Genomic DNA, 21,250 nt, shown 5'->3' with positions numbered 1-21,250 from the left:
ATTTAATTTCATGACTTGGACTAGGCTGGTAGAAGAGATAAGGAAAGAAGTGAATGGCTTTGAGATATATTTCAGAGACAGAATCATCAGGACTTACTGATGGATTTGATATGATAGTTAATGGAATGAGATGAACAAGATTTTTGGCTTAAACACCTGGTATAGACTTATGACTCACTGAGCTGGATAGTAGAAAAGGCATGGAGAATAAAATCAAGAGTACCTTTGTGATTAGGTTTGAGATGCCTGTTAGATTCAGTGCCCACTGCAGCGCGTTCTTATGAAAGTTGCCCCATTATTTGGAATAATTTCAGCACTGATTTCATTTTATCCTAATTTTTTTCAAGAAGGTTTTATGAGTCTGTAGATGTTTGCATGCCTGAAAATGCTTGCCTGTTGGCTTGGCTGATCATAATGCCCTAGAGTTGTGCTCTTTGCATCCTTTGAGGATATTTCTGTACTGTCTACCGACGGTCTCTGGGGAGAGGACTGAGGGAGGCTGGCCTGATTTTCTCCCTCTGGTCAGTGATTTTGTGTTTTTTTTTTTGCTTTGATTGCCTGTAGGAATTTTTCTTTATTCTTGAAGTTCAGTGATTCACCAGGATGGTCTCTAGTTTTACACTTCTATGTAGGTTTTTACTGGTATATGTGGATCTTTTTTTTAATTTTTCAGATTCAGTTATTCCTTCATTTGAGATGTGTTTTCTTCTAATACAAACACATTTACATAGACTTTTTTTTTTTTCATGCCGTTTGCTATGGACTGAATTGTGTTCCCCCTAAAATTCATATGTTGAAGCCCTGGCCCCCAGTGTGACTGTATCTGGAGATAGAGTCTTTACATAATTGAGGTTAAATGAGATCATAATGGTGGGGCCCTAATCTAATAGGACTGTGGTCCCATAAGAAGAAGAAGAGAAAGCTCTCTCTCTCTCTCCACCATGTGAGGACGCAGTGAGAAGGTGGCCACCTGCAAGCCAAGAAGAGAGCTCTCGCTGGAACCTGACTATGCTGGCACCCTGATCTCAGACTTGTAGCCCTCAGTACTGTGAGAAAGAAGTTTCTGTTGTTTAAGTTCTGTTGTTTAAAATATTTGCTATAGCAGGCCATGTAGACTAATACATCATTCTCTATTTCAGAAATACTAATTATCTGCATTTTGGATACCTTTTTATCTTTTCTATCTATAATTGTATCTCTATTTCTTTTGTCTCTGTCCTTTTTTTTTTCCTTTTATGCAATATCCTCAAAACTGTCTTCCATTTAATTGTTTGTCTTCTGTAACGTTGGATTTATTCCTTACTATTTCTAGCGTATAGATTAGTTCTTCAGTCTCTAGTTTCATCTCACTTAGGATGAGAGCTTAATTTCTCTTTCAAAACTCATTTCAGATTTGAAACATTTTGTTGCTTCAACACTATTGCCTGTATTTTAATTTACTGAAATTTTTAAAATACTTAGATGCTGTAGGGGCCCTGCCCTTATCCTCTCAATCTGATCATTATAGCAACACTAGATTTCCACTGCCAATACCTCTATGTCTTTGCCTGAGGGCTTTGTCTTCTGGACATGTGGCAGGCCAGAAGTGTCTGAGAATTAACATCTGGGGGAGCAGTCCTCAATTAATGTGTTATGGCTGTAGGCAGGAGTCAGTCTATAAATACCCCAGCTTCCTCACCCCTCAGGTGGTACACCTTTCAGGTTTCTGTTCTACACTGACTCCCAGGGATTAAAGTGCAGTTACCATGCTGGTCAGATATGCTTCTAGTGGAAATTCAGCTAAGTCAATAGGTAATGCATTTGCATAATTGAAAATCAGAAGAAAGGGCTTATGTCCCTGGTCCTATACCCTAGGAACCCTTTTACTAGTTTCTTACTTATCCTTCCAATGTTTTGTTTTTTAAAATATGTGAATGCATATACTTATTCTCCCTTTTTATTTAAACAGTAGCAAAGTATATAACTCTTCTGTACCTTCTGTTTTTCACTTAAAATAAATGTGAGAAAATAAGTTAGAAAAAGAACAGGGACAAAAGAAATAGAGATAAGATTATAGATAGAAACGATAAAAAGATATCCAAGATGCAGATAATTCATATCCCTGACATAAAGAATGGTGTGTTAGTCAGTTCAGGTTGCTATAACAAATACCAAAGACTGGGTGGCTTAAACAACAGAAATTTATTTTCTCACGTATATCCTGCAGATCCTAGAAGAAAGCCAGTAATAGAGCTCTTCCTTTATTTGAAGATTGCATATTACTTCCTTGTTTAGATATGCAGTAGTTTATATAATAATCCCCTATTGATGGATACTGGGCTGTTTGCAATCCTTTGCTCGTATGAACAGTGCTGCAGTGAATAACCTCGTACATATGTCACTTCATACCTGTGCAGGTGTGTCTGTAGAATAGAGTCATAGAAGTGGCATTGCTGGGTCAAGGGCTAGCAATAATGTTCTTGTAGAAATTCTGAATAGTTGCTGTGTTGCTTATTTTCAGCCCATTTTTTTTCCTATCACAGTCATGTTTTTCCCGAATATAGCATAAATGGATTTTCCTTAATCCCCTCCCTGCTTATCCAGGATCTGTTTGAATCCTGTCTTTATAATTGAACTTGCGGCTGATAATTCATAGTTTGTATTTTGTTGTGATCATGTAGAAATGACCGAAGCCTTTGTTTTGACTACATTGCAGCCCAACTTTTCTCTCTACCCGGGCCTGCTTCTTTCACTCTTCAAAAGTACTGATTTCGAGAGTGCTTGAAATAAACAAGTAAACTTCTTGTGCAGAAATCTCCATCTCAGTGTTGGCACTTTGGTTTTAAAATGCATTTCCCTGATAACCGGATAGATTGAGCACTTTTTCATATGTTTATTAGCCATTTGGGTACTCTCTTTTGGAAATTGTCTGTTCAAGTCTCTTGCCTATTTTCCTATTGGGATGTCTGTCTTTTTCTTAGTGACTTTTAGGAACACTTTAAATATTCTAGATACAAGTCCTGTGTCAGATGTATGTATTGTCAATATCTTTGCTCATTCTGGATTGCATTTTCTCTCTTATGCGTGTCTTCTGTGCAACAGAACTTCTTAATTTTTATTTATTTTATTTTTTAAAACTTTATTTATTTATTTATTTTTTGAGGAAGATTAGCCCTGAGTTAACATCTGCTGCCAATCTTCCTCTTTTTGCTGAGGAAGAGTGGTCCTGAGCTAACATCTGTGCCCATCTTCCTCTACTTTACATGTGGGATGCCTACCACAGCATGGCTTGCCAAGTGGTGCCATGTCCACACCCGGGATCCGAACCAGTGAACCCAGGGCCACCGAAGCGGAACGTGCGAACTTAACCACTGCACCACTGGGCCGTCCCCCTTAATTTTTATATAATTCAGTTTATCAGTTTTTTCTTTATGTTTAGCGGTTTGGAGTCATGTTTAAGAAATCTTTGCCTACTTCAAAGTCATGAATATGTTTTCCTATTTTTTCCTAAAAGCTTCATTTCTTTACCTTTCACATTTAGATCTGTATTATGTCTGAAGTTGATATTTTGTGTATGGTGGGAGGCAGGAGTCAATATACGTTGTTTCCCACATGGATAGCCAATCAACCCTGAACCATTTATTGAGAAAACCCGGCTTCCCTATGTCCTGCAATGTCAGCTTTGTTATAAATCAAGTGATCATATATCTGTGGTCTCTTTCTGGGCTTTTGTTCTGTTTCGTTGGTCAGTTTGTTTATCCTTAAGTGTATCTCTTTTGATTCTCATTTTCTACCTTGTACTATAATGTTTTCCTTTGTATATATTATTTTCTCTTACGAGGATTACTTTCCACTAGTGAGTTCCATGAAGATGAGCTTCATTACCGATCGATCTTTTTATGATAACATTTGCCCAGACACAGCACCTTCAATACTGATATTACTTGAATGCATAATTGCTGGTTGTTGTACATTACAAGCATCTAAATAAACTTCTTTTAAAAGGAGCAATCTATCTGTATTATCACAAATTTTAAAAGATGCTTAGTATGAAAACCTGCATCTGCTCTTTATTTTTTCCCTATCCCATTTCCCTGAACTGTGACTGTGGTTGGAGAAAACCATGTCTTCTCATTGTCTCTGGCTATTATTTTTCATCTGTGTTGGGCCAGTAATGAGCCAAAATACCTCCTCATCTAGATGGTGAGGGTTAAGGTTGGCAAATTCTAACACCAACTTCTAAAGAATTAAATATGGAGGGGCCAGCCCTGTGGCCAACTGGTTAAAGTGCTGCACGCTCTGCTTCGGCGGCCCAGGTTTGTGGATTTGGATCCCATATGTAGACGTACTCCACTCATCAGCCATACTGTGGAATCATCCCATATACAAAATAGAGAGAGATTGGCACAGATGTTAGCTCAAGGCTAATCTTCCTCAAGCAAAAAAAGAGAAAAAAAAGAGGAAGATTGGCAATGGATGTTAGCTCAGGGCGAATCTTCCTCACCAAGAAAAAACCCGAAAAATTTTTTTAAAGGATGAAATGTTGAGTGTTTTGGTCAATGGATATTGTTCCTGGTTCTTCACTCTTTCTTTGTGTTAAATTTTATGTCCATGCCCTTCGCTATGTGACTTTGCAGTGCCTCCCACTAGAGTAGTCAAGAGTTTCTTTCCCTGTTGCATTGACATTGGGCTTGGCTGTGTGATTTGCTCTGGCCAGCGGAATGGTTAGTAAGTGTTGTGTGAGCAGAAGCTTTAAACCTATTCGTATGGTTTGGCTTGACCTCTTGCTATTAGAACAACACGCTCCAGCTAGTGGCTGGTCTGAGGAGGATGAGGAGACACATGGAGCAGACCTGTATTGGTTTGCTAGGGCTGCCGTAACAAAATACCAGGTGGTTTAAACAACTGAAATTTATTTTCTCCCAGTTCTGGAAGGTGGAAGTCCAAGATCAAGGTGTTAGCAGGTTTGGTTTCTTCTGAGGCCTCTCTCTTCAGCTTGTAGGTGCCTGCCTTCTTGCTGTGTCCTCACATGGTCTTTTCTCTGTGCCCATGCATCCCTGGTGCTCTTTGTGTGTCCAGATTTCCTCTTCCCATTATGACACCAATCAGACTGGATGAGGGCCCATCCTAACAGCCTCATTTTAACTGAATCACCTCTTGAAAGGCCCTGTCTCCAAATATAGTCACATTCTGAGGTGCTAGGGGTTAGGACTTCAACATGAATTTTGGAGGGATACAATTCACCCCATAACAAGACCTGAGGACAAGTGCAATTAATCCTAGGGGGCCAGCAGAGCCACAACTTGCTGAAAGACTCATGAGCAGGAAATAAATGCCTGTTGTTGTGGGCTACTGGGTCTCGTTTGTCATTTGAGATTTTAACAGCAATAGCTGGCTAATATAAATGTATCATTACACTGACTCTTTTTGTTTATTAAGGTGAAATTCATGTAACATATGATTAGCCGTTTTAAAGTATACAATTCAGTGATATTTAGTGTATTCACAATGCTGTTTCTTTAGTTTCTTACATGCAATGTCAGAGATGCTTTAACCTGAGTAAAAATATATGCATTTTTGTTTCCTCACTGGAAGAATGTTTTTCTAGAAATGCAAATCTCATTGTAGTAGTATCTGAAAATTAAAGTGTATATTTCACTTGGGAAACAAAGAATGAAAAGAGAATTGACTACTATCCAAAGTATTTTTCTTTTCTTAGAATCATGTCTGCTCCAACCACATCCCTACAAAAACTGCATACCCTTTAATTATTTATTCATTCAATATTTACTGAGTGACTATCATGTGCTGGCCATTCTCTTATGTCTGGGACTTAGTGGTGGTGGGAAAAAAAAAAAACAGGGCCAGACCCAGTGGTCTAGTGGTTAAATTCAACATGCTCCACTTTGGCAGCCCAGGTTTGGTTCCCTGGCGTGTACCTACACTGCTCTGTTAGCAGCCATGCTGTGCTGGTGGTCTACATACTAAAAAATAGAGGAAGATTGGCATGAATGTTAGCTCAGGGCAACTCTTCCTCAGCAAAAAAAAAAAAAGAAAAGAAAAGAAAAAAAAATTCCCTGCCTTCATGGAGTATACGTCCTAGTAGGGAAATCAGATTAAATAAGGTAAATAAGTAAATATATACCATGTTAAATAGTTTAAAAGTGCTAAGAAAAAATGAGCAGGGAAGACTTATACAAAATGTTTAATGTTTTTGAAATTTTATAGAAGATGATCAAGAAAAACCTCATTGAGAAAGTGACTTTTAAATAAAGATCTGAAAGAAGTAGGAGAGCTAGCCATGTTGATACATGAGGGAGGTGTGCACTTGGCAGAGGAAACAGCAAGTGCAAAGATTTTGAGGCAGAATTATGTTTTGTCTGTTATAGGTTAGCAGCTAGGCCTGTGACAGAAGACGAGGGGAGGGGGGGAAGTAAAGTAGCTGAGATGAGATGAGACGAGAAAGCTAAACACCCCATAGAGCTTTGTAGATCATCACAAGGCAAGGCTCTTCCTTGGAGTGAGATGGGAGCCATTAGAGAGTTTTGAGCAGAGGAGTGGGCGTGACCTGACTTGAATAGGATCACTCTTATTGCTGCATGATAAATGGATCACAGGGTGGCAGGGGCAGAAGCATTGATTCCACTGGAGAGTCTATCGCAGAAATCCAAGCAAGAGATGGGGCTGTGTGATGAGAGCAGGGTGGTGTGAAAGGGATTGAATTCTGGGCATATTCTGTAAGTAGAGCCAATAGGGTTTCCTGACAAACTGGGTGCAGGATGTGAAAGAGACGAGTCAAGAATAACCCTGCATAGCTCGAAGAATGGAACTGGCATTAATTGAGGTGAGGAAGACTGTAAGATGATCTGTTTTAGAAGAAATATGAGTAGCTCAGTTTGGATATGTCACATGGAGATGCCAAGCAGGCAATTGAATATTGGAGTCTAGAGTTAGAGGCAAGGTCAAGGTTGGAGATATAAATTTAGAAGTCATCAGCGTATAGATGGATTTAAACCCAAAAGACTGAGTGAGGTCACCTATAGAGTGAGTGTCATTGGAAAAGAGAAGAGTCCACAGATGGAGCCCTGGAGCACTTAAATATTTAGAGGTTGGGGAGAGGAGGGGGAATTAGCAAAAAAGACTGAGAAGGTACTGCTAGAAAGGAAGGAGGAAAAGTAATCCAGCATGATGCTCTGAAAACTCAAGCTTTTCAAGGCTGACAGGGTAACTCAACATTTTTGTATTATGCATAATGTTTCCCCCATTTGTTCCCCAGCTAGTGGTGACCCCTCCTCTTCAGTTATAAAAATGGCAATGTTCAGGAACTTAAAACTTCTTCTCTGGAAGAACTTTATCTTGAAGGTGGGTATAGTTATCTGTGGGGAAAATGTGAGTCTCCTTGGAAGGGGCTGAATGTTGAAGTTAAATTGGTTGCTAATAGTGGATTAAAGAAAAAAGAACTTTACTTGTAAAGGGGCCCTTTTCTGCAAATGTTTCCATAGTAATTTTGTTAACCCTAATTATTAAAGATGACGTTGTTATTGCTTTCTAGCCATATAGGTTAGAAAAGTTAAAAGCAGATATTTCCAACTAATTCTCATTCTATTTTTTCTTTTTTGTGTGTTGTGCAAGGAGGCTGGAAGAAATTAAAGGGTTCTTAATGGAAGAACTTTTGCCACATAGCGGCTTATGCTTGTGTTCTATTTTGGATTAACATATAGCTTTCATTTTTATTTTAGAAACGGAAGACTCTGGTAACAGTCCTTGAAATCTTGATGCCGTTACTATTTTCTACAATTATAATGTATCTTCGTTTCGCTAGTTTGCCAAGAAAATACCCTGCTACCAATTACCGTGCAGTTGATGTCACTTCACTGCCAGAATTCTTCCATCACTTTCCTGTGGAAAATAAATTTCAACTAATTTATATCCCTTCCCAAAGTGAAACTTTGAAGACTATCATTGAGATGGTGGAGCAAGCCTTTGATGTTGAGTTTGAAGGTTAGAGATAAACATGGGATAAGGATAGGGAGGGCATTTTTATAAAGTATAGTTTGAAGTTTTTTCCTGAGAGTTCTTACTGTAGTGATTCCAAATTTGGGGTCTCCAAATTCTAAAGAATCAGCAGAGGTGGTAGTTGGGGAAAAGCAGCCACAAGGCATTTTTATTATTTCAAGCAACACGCTGGAGACTTGTATAGTTATGTCACGAGGCTTCGAGGCTAATTAAGATGTTAAGTATTTGTTTTAACTCACTATAGTGACACTGGTTATCTCATATTAATCAGAAGCTCTGATTCTCGGTTATAATAAGTCTCTAACGAAAAATGGAAAACGTTCAGAGATTCTGAATTAACCTTCTAACTGTCTTCTCTCCATCTCCTCTTGTCCTTTTCTAATCCAGTTTCTACGTGGAGCCAGCAAGATCTTTAAAAGGTCAGTAGGATCTGGCCAGGCTCCATTGTACTGAGAATAAACAGACCCTTCTCCAGGCTCTGGCCCTGAGTTCTCCACTTTCTTACCTACTTCGGTCTTCCTTGTGCTTCCACACTCTGGGCACGTTGCCACCATTCACTTCCTAGAATCTGTGAGCTTTTCCTCCCGTCTGACACAAAGCTTTGCCCCAGCCCTTCCTGTGGGTTGCTCCTTCTTAGCCTTCAGGTTTCCGCTGAAATGGTGCTTAGGAAGGCAGCCAAAGCGCTTTAAGGTTTATTACCCCTGCCTTTTCCTCTCTCACAGAACCCTGTTGGATATGTTAGTGGCATTTTGATAAATGTGTAATTACTTCTCCACTCCCTGCTTTCTGTGCACTGTCTGCCTTTCCCTGCTAGGCTCCCCCTCCTTAAGGGCAGAGGACCCTGTCTGTTTTGTTCATCACTGGGCCTGTGACAGTGCCTGGCACACAGTAGGTGCTCAATACATAGTTACTGAATGAATTCGTGCAGTTAGGTAGATAAAAAATTTCAAAATGTGGAGTCTACAAAATGCAGAGTAATTTGTCGGAATTACTATAATTGTCACACACGCTTTTGAAAAAGTATTCTCATAATACTTTAATAATAAGGTACAAAGTGAAAAAAAAGAGTTCTCTCTCAGCTCTGAGTGCCACTCAATGGGGACAATTCTTTTAAAGGCCCTCAGTGGTAAAATGTTTGGGAACCACTGTTTTGAAAGTTATGCTTTGTGCTTGCATAGTATCCTAAAATACTGTTCTAATTCGGTTACCTTTTATAAATATAAGATTATGAAATAAAAAAACAAACAGAGAAATCTTCTCTGGGGAGGTGATAAGGTAGTTAAGACATGATGATAAAGAACAAGTCATGCAAAATGCAAGCATGATGGGTTTCAGGAGTCAGGGGCTATCCAGTTAGGGGGGCAAGTGGCCAGGCCCTGAGGTGTTTGAGGATCTGAAAGTGATCAAGCGAGGCTGAAGTAAGTTGAGAGAGTGATTTGAGATGAGGTTTGAAATGTCTGTAGAAGCCACATAATCCAGAGCCTTGCAGGCCTTGTTAAAGTGTTAGGGTTTTCTTCTACGTGCAAAAGGCAGCTGTTGAAGGGGTTTAAAGAAAGCTTAGGTGATGTAATTTGTTTTAAAAGAGATTTCAATGGCTGTTTTCTGGAAGAGTGATTGGAAGCGGGTGGTATTTGCAGACATTCGGGAGGAAAAAGATGATGAGGGCTTGAATTGGGGAGACGGAGATATGTAGGTGAATTCAAGATAAATTTTGGAGTGAGAAATGATTCATCCGAGGCCCTCCTGCCTCTTTTGGAACTTTCTCAATTAGTAGCTTCTCCGTCTCTCTAAATATTCAGTCTTTCCATCTGGGCTGAATTTCCACCTCACTCTCAAATGAACCTCAATCACCTCCATTTTAAGAGAAAATATTTCCTCTTGTGTCTTTTCTTTAAGATCCTGCCTCAGACTATGTATTTTCTTGATAAATGTCTTGAAAGTTTATTTCTATTTTATTACTTCTCACTCACTTCTTAACTCATCATAATCTATATTCTGTCCTCAGTACTGTACTGATATCTGCTAAGAAAATGTCATTGATGACTTGCTAATTACCAAATCCAGTGCTTTCTTTCCAGTCTTTATTCTGTTTGTCCTCACTATAACAGGGATTATTTCAACCACTTCCTCTTTGAAATTCTCTTTTGCTTTGAATCCTGTGATACTGTAATCTTCATCTATTTCTGCCTTTCTGCTTTCCCATTGTGGTCTTATTTGCTCACTTCTTGTCCTCAAACAGCTTCCTGCCTTCCTTTCTTCCCTTTCTCCATACTAGAAAATGATACATGAAATGATACATTGTTTAAAGTAAAAAGTTAAATTGCCATCCCAAATCCCACTTCCCAGAAGCATCCTTTATTAATGATTTGGGATGTATTTTTCTGAAATTTAAATTAAAAAAAAAAAGCCTTAAAATTTACAATAAATATAAGAATTCTTTGCATTAAAATTTTCAAACAGTATAAAAAAATAAGGAATAAAAATTAAAGCTCCATCTTCGTGCCATTTCCCTAAGCAAATCCTATACCCTAGAAGTAACAATGAACAATAGTTTGAAAATTCCTTCCAAACTGTGGTAGACATCTGTTTTTTTTTTTTCTTCCCAGCATCTATTCACCCTTTTGTGCACAGCCTATTTCTCCCTGGGGGCTTGATCTGTCTCCCACTCTCAGCCCGTGATGACTCCACCCTGGGCGCAGGTGTAACCTGTGTCTGCACAGTCTGCACTTGGCAGTCCCCTTGCTATGGTGATTGTCCAGGCAGGACACTTAACTCAGTAAGAGTCAAGGAACCACTAAGATTTTTCCTGGGACTTTCTGGGAAAGAGATTATTGCTGTTCCATTTCTGGTAATATGACAGACTAGGTTATTTGGACCAACCCTCCTGTTGAAAAACAAATGTTGGATAAATATTAAAAACATGTTCTTGAAAACATTAAAGAACTAGCTAGGTAGTAAGGAACTATCAGACAAAAAAATCTAGGGTAAAAATATTTTATTTCTTGATCTAAGAAGTAATTACTTGGATGTTAATTTCATAACTGTTCATAAATAGAACATTTGTGTTTTGTATACCTTCCAGTATGTATGCTATTTTTCACAATTTAACCAAATGTGTGTGCATGTGTGTGTGTGTGTGTGTTTAAAAAGAACCTAATATATATATATATATATATACAATGGAATATTACTCAGCCATTAAAAGGATAAAGTCGTCCCATTCACAACAACATGGATGGACCTTGAGGGTATTATGTTAAGTGAAATAAGCCCGATAGAGAAAAACGAACTCTGTATGACTCCACTCATAGGTGGAAGTTAAACAGATAGACAAAGAGAAGTGATTGGTGGTTACCAGGGGAAAGGTGGGGGTTGGGGGGAGGGCACAAAGGGTGAAGTGGTGCAACATGACTAACAATAATGTACAACTGAAATTTCACAAGGTTGTAGACTATCATAATCATAATAAAAAGTTAAAATAAAATAAAATAAAAAGAAACCAAATAAGGCTAAGGAAACAAAAGAACCAAAAAAAAGATAATAATAATAAACCCCATATATAGGAAAAAAAGGAAAATTAACTCATAACCCTATCATCCAGATATAAGTGCTATTTAAAATGTTGGTGTACACCCTTCCTGCACTTTTTCTAACCACGTAAATAAACAGAAATAGGATCATTTTGTGTAAACTATTTTGTAGTCTGCTTTTTATTTACTATGTCGTTAACATATTTCCATAGTCTTAGATATTTTCCTAAATAAAAAATCTAGGTGAAAGAAAGAACCCAAAGAAGCCAATGGAGTCCCTCAACTGCTATTGATGAAACATACATCATACTAGGGGAAACTGAGCTGTAGTTTTCATAGCCTTGTAAGGCACAGAGGGAAAGAAGAAAAAGTCAAGGCCAATTCCAGGTGGGATGTCTCATGGGAGACCATCTCCCCATAAAGCTGGAACTCCAAATGCCTATACCCTTAGTGTAAGGTTGAGCCAGAAGAAAACGTGCCTCAATCCCACTCCTGAGGGACTGCAAGGAAAGTTGCCTCAGAACTGAGCACAGCAGCAGGGGCTCCCATCCTTGAGATCTGTAGCTCCAATTCACATCACCTGGTTGTCCAAAAACAGAAAACCTCTTATACTATGGAGTGAGACTTGGACTGAGACAGACAGTAAAAACAGAACTAGAAAGGTTTCAGATCGTGGAATTGTTAGTCTCACATTATAAAGTCACTATGTTTACTAGATTTAAAGAAATGAAAGACACCCGGAAAGTATTTGTAGATAGCATGTCACTATAAAGAGTCACCTAGCAGATTTGAGGGGGAAAAAATGAAACAATTTCTAGAAATGAAAAATAATCAAAATGTAAAACTCAGCTGAACATAAAACTAGTGAACTGAAAGATGGATCTGAAGAAAAGTTGGAGAATGCAACTCACAGAAAGAAAAAGACAAAATATGGAAGAGAGGTTAAGAGACATGGCCCTCGTTGTTCAATTCAAACTTTAACTGGAAAGTCTATAGTCCAGGAACTGCTAGCATCTGTCTTAGGACATCACGGAAATAATGCTGAAGAAAGAAGAGAAAGAATTTAAGTCTTGATCATGCAACTTGAAACCAAGATCAAATCTCAAATGTTGTGGATCAAGTGATTGTTCTTGTTTAATGAATGGGCTTTTTTTCTGGTAGAAAGTTAAAGTTCAGTTTCATCAACAAGCCTTTCAAGATTAGCTTTCAACCTTTTTGCGGGGGAAGATGTAGAACAGCTTTTACTTTAAAGATAATTTATCCCACTACTAAGATGTGATTCTTCTAGGTTCTCTTCTGAGTACCTCAAGTGATCACCAAGGACTCTCCACACTGGCTGGTCAGAACTTGCCTCCTGGTCTTAGGTAGGCTCAGGGCACCATTTAGTTCGTACCTCCCTGGTCATCCAGGCGGGGTATGTCTTAGTATTCTTTAAAGGGGTCCTCTGTGCTGATTTCTAGGGGTATTTCTCTCCATAGTCTTCTACTCTTAGGAACTCTGCCCTGCAACTTTCAGCCACTTCAGACTCTTTGAACACTAATCCCTGTCTGTCAGCTTAGCTGCATGGCTGTGTTCTGCATGGGATTCCCCGCCCTGTTCTGTGGTCTGAAATGTGCCTCCAGACAGAAATCCAGGGTAATCTTAGTCATCACCTTGAATCTCAAGAATCATAATGCTGTGCTACTTATTGTCCATGGTCTGAAAAACTTGATTCAGTTTTTTTGTCCAATTTCCTTGTTATTTATGGTAGGAGGGTAAATTCAGTCTCTGTTACTCCATCATAGCGAGAAGTATAAGTCATAGACTTTTTTTTTTGGAGGAAGATTAGCCCTGAGCTAACTGCTGCCAATCCTCCTCTTTTTGCTGAGGAAGGTTGGCCCTGAGCTAACATCTGTGCCCATCTTCCTCTACTTTATATGTGGGACACCTGCCACAGCATGGCTTGCCACGCGGTGCCATGTCTGCACCCGGGATCGGAACCAGCAAACCCCGGGCCACCAAAGTGGAACGTGCGCACTTAACCGCTGCGCCACTGGGCTGGCCCCATATATATTTTTTTTTAACATACAAAAAAATTGGCTTACAAAGATTGTGTCATGATGGGGAAATTGGGGACCTGTGGTAGGTGAATGACTCTTCAGCATTTAACTTTTAGTATCATTCGAATCTTTTACCATGTGCATACACTATTTTTTTCAGATCTAGTTCGTAAAAAATTCTCCTTAGTATTCTCAGAGACAGCTGAGAAAATATTGCCACTCCAAAGCAAAACCAGACTCCTATGAAAAGGAAACAATGACAGAAACTGAAAGGGGACTTGGAAATTAAAAATGATTATCAAAATAACTTTCATGGAAGTAGTAGAATAGACATGTTTGAAGTCCGAGTGGTGATCTAGATGATAAAGTCAAGGAAACCGCTGAGATGTAAAGCAAAAGGACAAAGAAATGGAAAATATGAAAGACAAGGTAATAGACATGGAGACCAGATCTGGAAGTCCCACCTTCATCTACTGGGATTTCTAGAAGGAAGAAAAGGAGACAACTTGGGAGAACAGCAAAGCAATATGGAAAAGATTTCTGAAAGAACACCTGCGTTTCAGATTGAACAAGCTCACTAGTTCCCAGCAGGAAAACAAAAGAGGGCAAACTTGGACACAAATTAGTGATGTTTCTGAACCCAGGGATAAAGGAACAGAAATCCTACATGCTTTCAAAGAAGGAAAACTGGTTACCTACAAAAGAATTAGGCATTACATTCAGCAACAGTGCATGCTAAATTATGGAGTAACACCTTCAAAGTTCTGAGGAAGAATTATTTTCAAGGAGGATCCTGTGTTAAATCATCAGTCAAATGTAAGGGCAGTTGATGTAGAAATTATTTCTCTCATCAAAGCAGCTGAATTTCTTTGTGATTTTGTTTTCCGCTTTTGTTTGTTATAACTGTGAGGAGAAGGCTGAAATGGAGCGGGAGATATTTCCTCATTAACATGGGCAATTATTGTGTCCCCTCGACTGTAGCCCTAAGTGCTGCCTAGCTAGGAAGAACTGGAACACAAGAGCTCTCAGAACCACACAGAAATTTAGACCATTAGCATTTGACTTTGTATTCCCACTGCCTCACATAGCTCCGGGCATCTTGTATGTGCTCGTGTGTTTGCAGAATGAATGAGTGAGTGAATGAGGTTTGCCACGCCTTAGGTGAGAAGCTGGCAGTCCCATATCTCCTTAGGTAGAAAGGGGGTGGTTGGGCAGCATTTGCCTTCCCACCAGCCACTCACTGATTAGATATTTCCCTCTGTAGTTTTAGGCTATTCTTCCGTACCTTCATTTGAACGTTTCATAATCGAGGATCCCAAAGCTTTCTATGCATTGGCTGGAATTGTTTTTGATCATAGTTTCAGTGACAGCAAGGAACCTTTGCCACTTGAGGTAAGAACGTCTTTTCCATAACAAGCTTATCGTGCTACCCAGCCTGGAGCATGAGTTCATTAAGGAGTTTTTTTACGTGAGCTGCCCATCTCTTTCCTCTGTGTTAGCTGACTGTCGTCTTACTTCTGGAGGAGATAAGAGAATGCTCCTGATTCCACATCTTACAACTTGGACTTTGAGGTCCCTTCCAGTTTTCAGATTCTTTTAAAGAGAAGACTTGTTCAGAGCAAGCCTCCATCCTGAGAGTAGAGGATGGCATTTGTTCAGTTGCTTGATTACAGAAGCAAGCTCCAATGCCAGACTCCATAGACTTGAATCCCAGCTCTGAACTTACTAGCTGTCTAACCTTGGGACAGCTACTAACATTTTTGGGCCTCAGTTTCCTTATCAGTGTAGTGGGATTAATAATATAGTTCCTAACTCAGAGAGCTTTTGTGAGGATTAAATGAGTTTTGGGCTATAAAGTGGTTAGAACAGAGCCTGGGGAACAGAAACATTTTCCAGAAGGATTAGTTATTGTTGTCATTATTACTAATCTCACAGATTTCAGACCTGGTAGTTCAGATCTTGTTTGTTTAAGGAAAGGCAGTATTTTAAACATAGGAATATTTGGTTTCTGTTTTGGGATGGGAAAACCACTAATACATAGCTTTTTTTTGTGCTACACAATCTATCTAATGATTAATTGTTAGAACTTGCATGAGATGTTGGTAGATGGAGACAGATATGTTAATAAAATAAGCAGCAACAGTTTGCAAGCAATTACTAATGCCAGACACATTGCAGGGACCATCTCACTTGATCCTACAGTGCCTCTGAGGTAGGTACTGTTAACATCACCTGCATTTTACTGATGAGGAAACTGAGGCAAGAAGATTAAGAACTTGCCCAAAGTGCCATGGCTGTTCAGTAGGAGATTTGGATTTTGGGTTTGGATCTGGGTGGTCTGGCTCCAGAGCCCATGCTCAGAACTATTCTGCAGCTCTCCCTTCCTGAAGGGGGCTTAGGAGGCCCTTGTCTTTTTCCTGGGAAGGTTGCAGCAGAATGCAGGGAAGACCACTGCTGCAGTGTGCCCCTCAGAGGGACATCTGCCAGTGTGGGTGCCTTTACTCCAGTCACAGCTGATGTCAAGCACACCTTTGCTCTGTCCTGTGCCTTTTCTGAGTTTCAGGATCTCACGACCGAATTTGTTTTCTCTTTATATTTCATAGGTTAAGTATTACTTGCGCTTCAGTAGCATTCAGAGGAATTTTCAAGTCTCGATGGCAATATTCCAAGATGATGTAAAAGGCTGGAGCACATCCTTTCTTTATCCTCCTAATCCAAGCCCAGAACCCCGGAACTTTGACTATTCGGATGGGGGATCCCCCGGTGAGGAAGCCTATGTGTGTTACCATGAACAAGGCCACTTTCATCCTGCCGCATGTATTTGTGATGCCATTTTTGTTGTTTTTACTGTCTGAACACTTGCTAAACTAACATTTCAGAAGAGGTTGAAGGAGTTACATTTAGAGTGGCATTCAGTAAAATGCTTACATTCTAGAGTAAGTTAAACCAGAAGTTATGCATTTGATTTTGTAATGACATTGAATTGTTTAAGGGAAAGATGGAAGCATTTTACAGGAACAAGAAGTACAAGTCCCTTCTTTATGTTTCTGTAGGTATTAACTTTTCTGTTTATAAAGATGTATATATGCCTTTAACTTTCTGCAGACTACGAGTAAGTAGTGGGACCACACAAGAGACCTGCTTGTCCTGTTTCCATTACAATAAGAGTCATTTTCCTGACTGAGGCCCATGAACCTCTCCTGAGGGACTCACTCTGCACTTCACTGTAAATTTTTAGTCTCCTTCTTTATGAGGGGCTTATAGTGACCACCCTGTAGGGAACTAACTGCTCTTAGAAAATTAAGCTGACAGTCTGCACCTTGTTGTAGATTGACCACACAATTGACTTGAAGCCTTGGGCCTGCAAGCCCACCAAGTGGAAATCCAAGTCCAAGGGTTTATAGTTTCGTGTGATTCTAGAAAAGATATCAGTAGTTCTATGGTGGAAATTCTCCTATATACAATCAAGAATATGTAATAGTTCCCAGAGTTTTATCATCAACAATTTGTTCCTCCCTTTTTCATCCTGACAGATGTAGGGGTCTGCCTAGGTCTAGACCATCAGAAGACCTTAGTCACCTATACTACAATGCCGACATACCCCACCCGAGCTCTGCCTGTATGGAGGGCTGGTAACCCTTGCTTGGAGGTGGGGCCATTGTCTCTTAGAAGATCCCAAAACCAGGGATCTTTGCCTTTCAACCTAATTTTCTCCAAACTGACCTCAGCACACCACCTATGCTATATTGAAACAAGGGTTGCTTATGGTAAAGACTGCTTTTGAGGCTTGACAGCAAACAGTGACCATAACCCTCAGACTACAGTAGTGACAACTCAGAGACAGGTCACAGCAGGTAAGAGGGGCTGTGTCTCCTGAGTGCTTTGAATTTAACCATCTTGTATGTGCTGGATGATCAAAACTTCAGAACAGGCACTGTTTCCCTGAAGCCTGAGTACTTAGGGGAGAAGATGTGGCCCCACCCTGGAAGATTGTTGTATTGGATATCCCTTGTTAGGTCTGTCCAGGACTTCTTTACCCTATTTTCTAATAAAATATGCCATCACTCAGCCACAGGGATTCCACTGTGACTTTCTGCTCTTTTGTCCATATTGTAGCATGTGGACTATAGGGATGCCTTTCCTACCCCTGTCTGTATGTCTTTATGAATGGCTAACCATGATCCATCTGAATTATCAATTGTTTTGCATCTTCAGTCTTTCTTAATCTCTGATGCTTGATATCCACTGTTTTCTCATGCAGGATACAACAAAGAAGGCTTTCTGGCCATCCAGCATGCTGTGGATAAAGCCATCATGCAGTACCATGCTCACAATGTGATGACCAAGATGTTTGAGAATCTCAGTGTGCTTGTGAAGAGATTCCCGCATGGAGCCTATGTCCAGGACAACTTCTTCCTGGTCCTTCAGAATGAGTTCCCTCTTTTCCTGCTGCTCAGTTTCATTTGCAGTGAGCTCATCATCATCAATTCCATTGTTCTGGAGAAAGAGAGAAAACTGAAGGTAACTCCATCTACATCAGATGTATGCCTCTCCCAGCACAGGAAAGTATGAAGGCTGCTAATGAAAAATGACCAGAATAGGAATGAGGCCAAGGCAGGTAAGAGGTTGCTTAGGTATCAGAGCAACCTCCAAGGTGAGTTGAAACTTGAATGTTCTTTCATCGTTTTAAGCTGCTTGCAACTTAGGTGCATCATCAGTTGTTATGACATGAATCTTTGCATTGAGAATGTCCAGCCTAGTGGTTCCCGATTCTAGCACACTGCCTCACACATGGCAGGTGCTCAGAAATGCTTGTGGAATGGTTAACTGATAAACACACAGGAGGGGAATAATCATCCAAAATTAACTCCCTCTCATTTTGCTGTAAGGTAGACAGGAAGTGTTCTCTAGGAAGAGACAACTTAAGACAAGGTTGGTCCTGCTGTTACTCTACTTTCTGTTCTCCCATGTTTCCCTACTCTCTCCTGTTACTTCTCTCCTCACTTTTTGCTCTTTTAAAAAAATCATCTCACTCTTTGCTTTTCTTCTCCTTTTATTGATTCTTATGACTATATATTAAAATAGACTGCCAGTGTCTCCCTAGCCATGCGTGGCCTTACCAATGATGTCTGGTTTGCTCTGTCTTCTTGTGTATTCAGTCGTAAGGAACAGTCTAACTGATGCTGCCTGGTGAGGCTGCCTGTGGGAGTACGTTAACATGGTGGAAAGGCAGGGGGAACTGGCTTTCTGCTGCGATGGATGATAGTGGGACAGTGGCCTAGCTGGCAGGCCTTTCCACCTGGCTCTGCACCAACTGAAAAACCCCTAGGAAACTAGAAGCTTCTGGTGTGTTGTTGGAATTCCGTTTTAGTGCCCAGATGTAGGAGGGAGATTTCTCTTTCCTGTTTGTTAAATTGTCTCAGCAACAAATTGGTGGAGGGAAATGTTTGCACTTGGGTTGTTGAATTATTCATGTATTTCCCATGTCGTGCTTGAGTCTGCTCTGGACAAATATAAGTTAAAGAACACTTTTTAAAAACTTAAAAATAACCACCAATTTAAAAGTATTTAAAAGTAGGACATATAACTTCTAAAACACTGGAGAAAATTTTAAAAAATGTAGTCCATATACCAAAAGAGAAAACAAAAGAAATCACAAAAAAGCAGACAGAAGAGAGAGCATAATATTAAACAAGATAGAAGAAGACCAAACATGGCAGTTGTAATAATAAATGTGAGTATGATCACTTCTCCTTTTAAAAGAAAGAAATTAGAATATTTCAAGAAACAAAATCCAACTAAAACAAAATGACATAAATATGCTGTTGTTAGCTGACTTAACAGTACTTGAACGTAGTGCTTTCCACATGCTGGGCACTCTCTGAAACACTGTTGGGCCTTTAATTCATTTCACCCTCCTAGCAGCTTGCGCTATGTTTGGCCTTCCAGATCCACTCTTCACTGTTCTCCGCCTTGCTCTCTGCCCTGAAAGCTGACCTGCAGGCATTCCAAAACGTGCTCCCACTGGAGGGAGCCTGGCAGGACCTCAGAGGAAGGAAGTAGGAGGCTGAGATCAGGGTTTTCCCCCTGATCCCCAGGCCCTCTCCCTACAGGTCATATTTGGGCTCGATTTGTCCCTTAGCTGAAGGTCACTGTTTTCCAAATGTACCTTGCTCTACAAGACTCTTTCCCTTCCTGGGTTCTGGTAACCTCTCTTACTTCTCACCCTTGGGCCCAAGGGTGGTAATAACTCTGTAACCACTAACCCTAGGTTTCTGCACTGTCCTGTAGGCTTTCCCATCCCTGTGCACGCACTTGTAATGAGGCATATTATAAACAAGCTCTCCTCAAATTATTCTGATTTGAGCATAGTATCTGTTTCCTTTAGGGACCCTGACTGATGCACAATTCTATGAGATAACTACTACTACTGTTCTTTTTTAGCAGAGGAGGTAGACTGAGGCACAGAGAGATTAATAACGTCAAGATGACTTTATACAGGACAGTACGACCAAAAAACAAAAAACAGTTTGTATTCTCAGATGAAGAATATCTCTCCCTAAGCAAAGTAAAACAGATTTCTGATAATTAAGCTCAGCTTTTCCAAGTGGAATCTTAGATGAAATATGCCAGAGAGAAATACGCTCTATTTCTGCTGGACAAATTGTCTGGAAAAGGTAGTCCACTGGGGAGTTCTAGAAAAGCCTTTAGCCTTGGAGGCTGATAGGATCGATGGGGTTGGCTCTTCCTTTCTATTCAGATAATAGCCTGAGACTCAACCCAAGCCTTTCAACTCTTCGTTGGTAAGGACCCAGGAGCAGGTAAGTTATATTCCAGGAGGACTCATTAATATGGGATCTGTTCTCTAAGGGAGAATGCCCTGACAGTGTTTGTCCCTGGGACCAAAGTGGGAGAATTGGGAGGAGGAGGGAGCAACTGGCGTCACTTTCTTCTCTGAATACAGAATACAACCAGGATTCTGAGAGCTAGTCACTACTTAGATCTATTTTTGGTCTGTTCTGACTATGTAAATGGTAAACAGGATTAAAATGGATTATCTTTAATTTAGAAGCCGCCTGGACCTCTTCTCTGACCCTAGCATAAGCTCTTCTCTCTAGTTGAATAGGTCCTTTTTCTGTTCCTCAAATAGATGCTAGAAACTATTCCTCCTGTAGGTGGGCTGCTCTGGAATGCCCTCCACTTGAAAATTCATATTGCAGTTCACCTCCTTCAGGAAGCCTTTCTAAATTCATCCATCTTCCCAAAATATTTTGTTTCCACCTCCATAGTATAGATGGAGCTTTCTTAACTGATCTCCATGTAATCAGTTCCCAAATTAACTGACACTCCATCACCTCTGTAAAGCTTTCTGATTGGAGCTCTTAGCACACTGCAGCTAGTAAGCTTTCCTCTAGTACACGGAGGCTTATCTCCTCTCATCTGCTGAGTTCTATGCTTATCAGAGTTTGTTCCTAAATCTCTTTGTACCTGTACTTGTTCTAATAATTTTTAACTTAATTAAATATTATGTAAATGGATGAAATGGAATGGAGTTGCCTTTGAAAGTTTAGTTGACTGTTTTGGAAAGATTCAGTAAGGCAGCTCTCTAAGAAACATGTTATAAATTTCATGTGGGTGAAACTGCTGTAAAATTTGGGGAAAAAATTATAAAAACCCAAACAGAGT

The 21,250-nt window shown here is 39.9% G+C and overlaps 1 protein-coding gene across 31 annotated transcripts in view; it reads left to right on the top strand.

The window, feature by feature from the left end:
* Window positions 1-21,250, top strand: part of LOC103541579 (ATP-binding cassette sub-family A member 17-like) — a 113,008-nt gene that overhangs the window by 10,917 nt on the left and 80,841 nt on the right. For 11 of the 31 annotated variants that reach the window (XM_070568703.1, XM_070568700.1, XM_070568710.1 and 8 more), the window contains exons 2-4: window positions 14,829-14,956; window positions 16,168-16,327; window positions 17,826-18,085. In XM_070568703.1, coding sequence (XP_070424804.1) covers window positions 16,219-16,327; window positions 17,826-18,085 — 369 coding nt within the window. In that variant the 5' untranslated portion in view covers window positions 14,829-14,956; window positions 16,168-16,218. Of the gene's footprint in view, window positions 1-7,096; window positions 7,342-7,718; window positions 7,981-14,828; window positions 14,957-16,167; window positions 16,328-17,825; window positions 18,086-21,250 lie in introns of those variants that run through there. The other 20 variants (XM_070568693.1, XM_070568690.1, XM_070568698.1 and 17 more) reach the window with 4 other exon arrangements.

The sequence above is a fragment of the Equus przewalskii genome, chromosome 12 (genome assembly GCF_037783145.1).
Source record: "Equus przewalskii isolate Varuska chromosome 12, EquPr2, whole genome shotgun sequence".
In the NCBI taxonomy this organism is placed as follows: domain Eukaryota; kingdom Metazoa; phylum Chordata; class Mammalia; order Perissodactyla; family Equidae; genus Equus; species Equus przewalskii.
The sequence above is the reverse complement of the archived record's forward strand: the minus strand, read 5'-3'. Positions and strand labels throughout refer to the sequence as shown.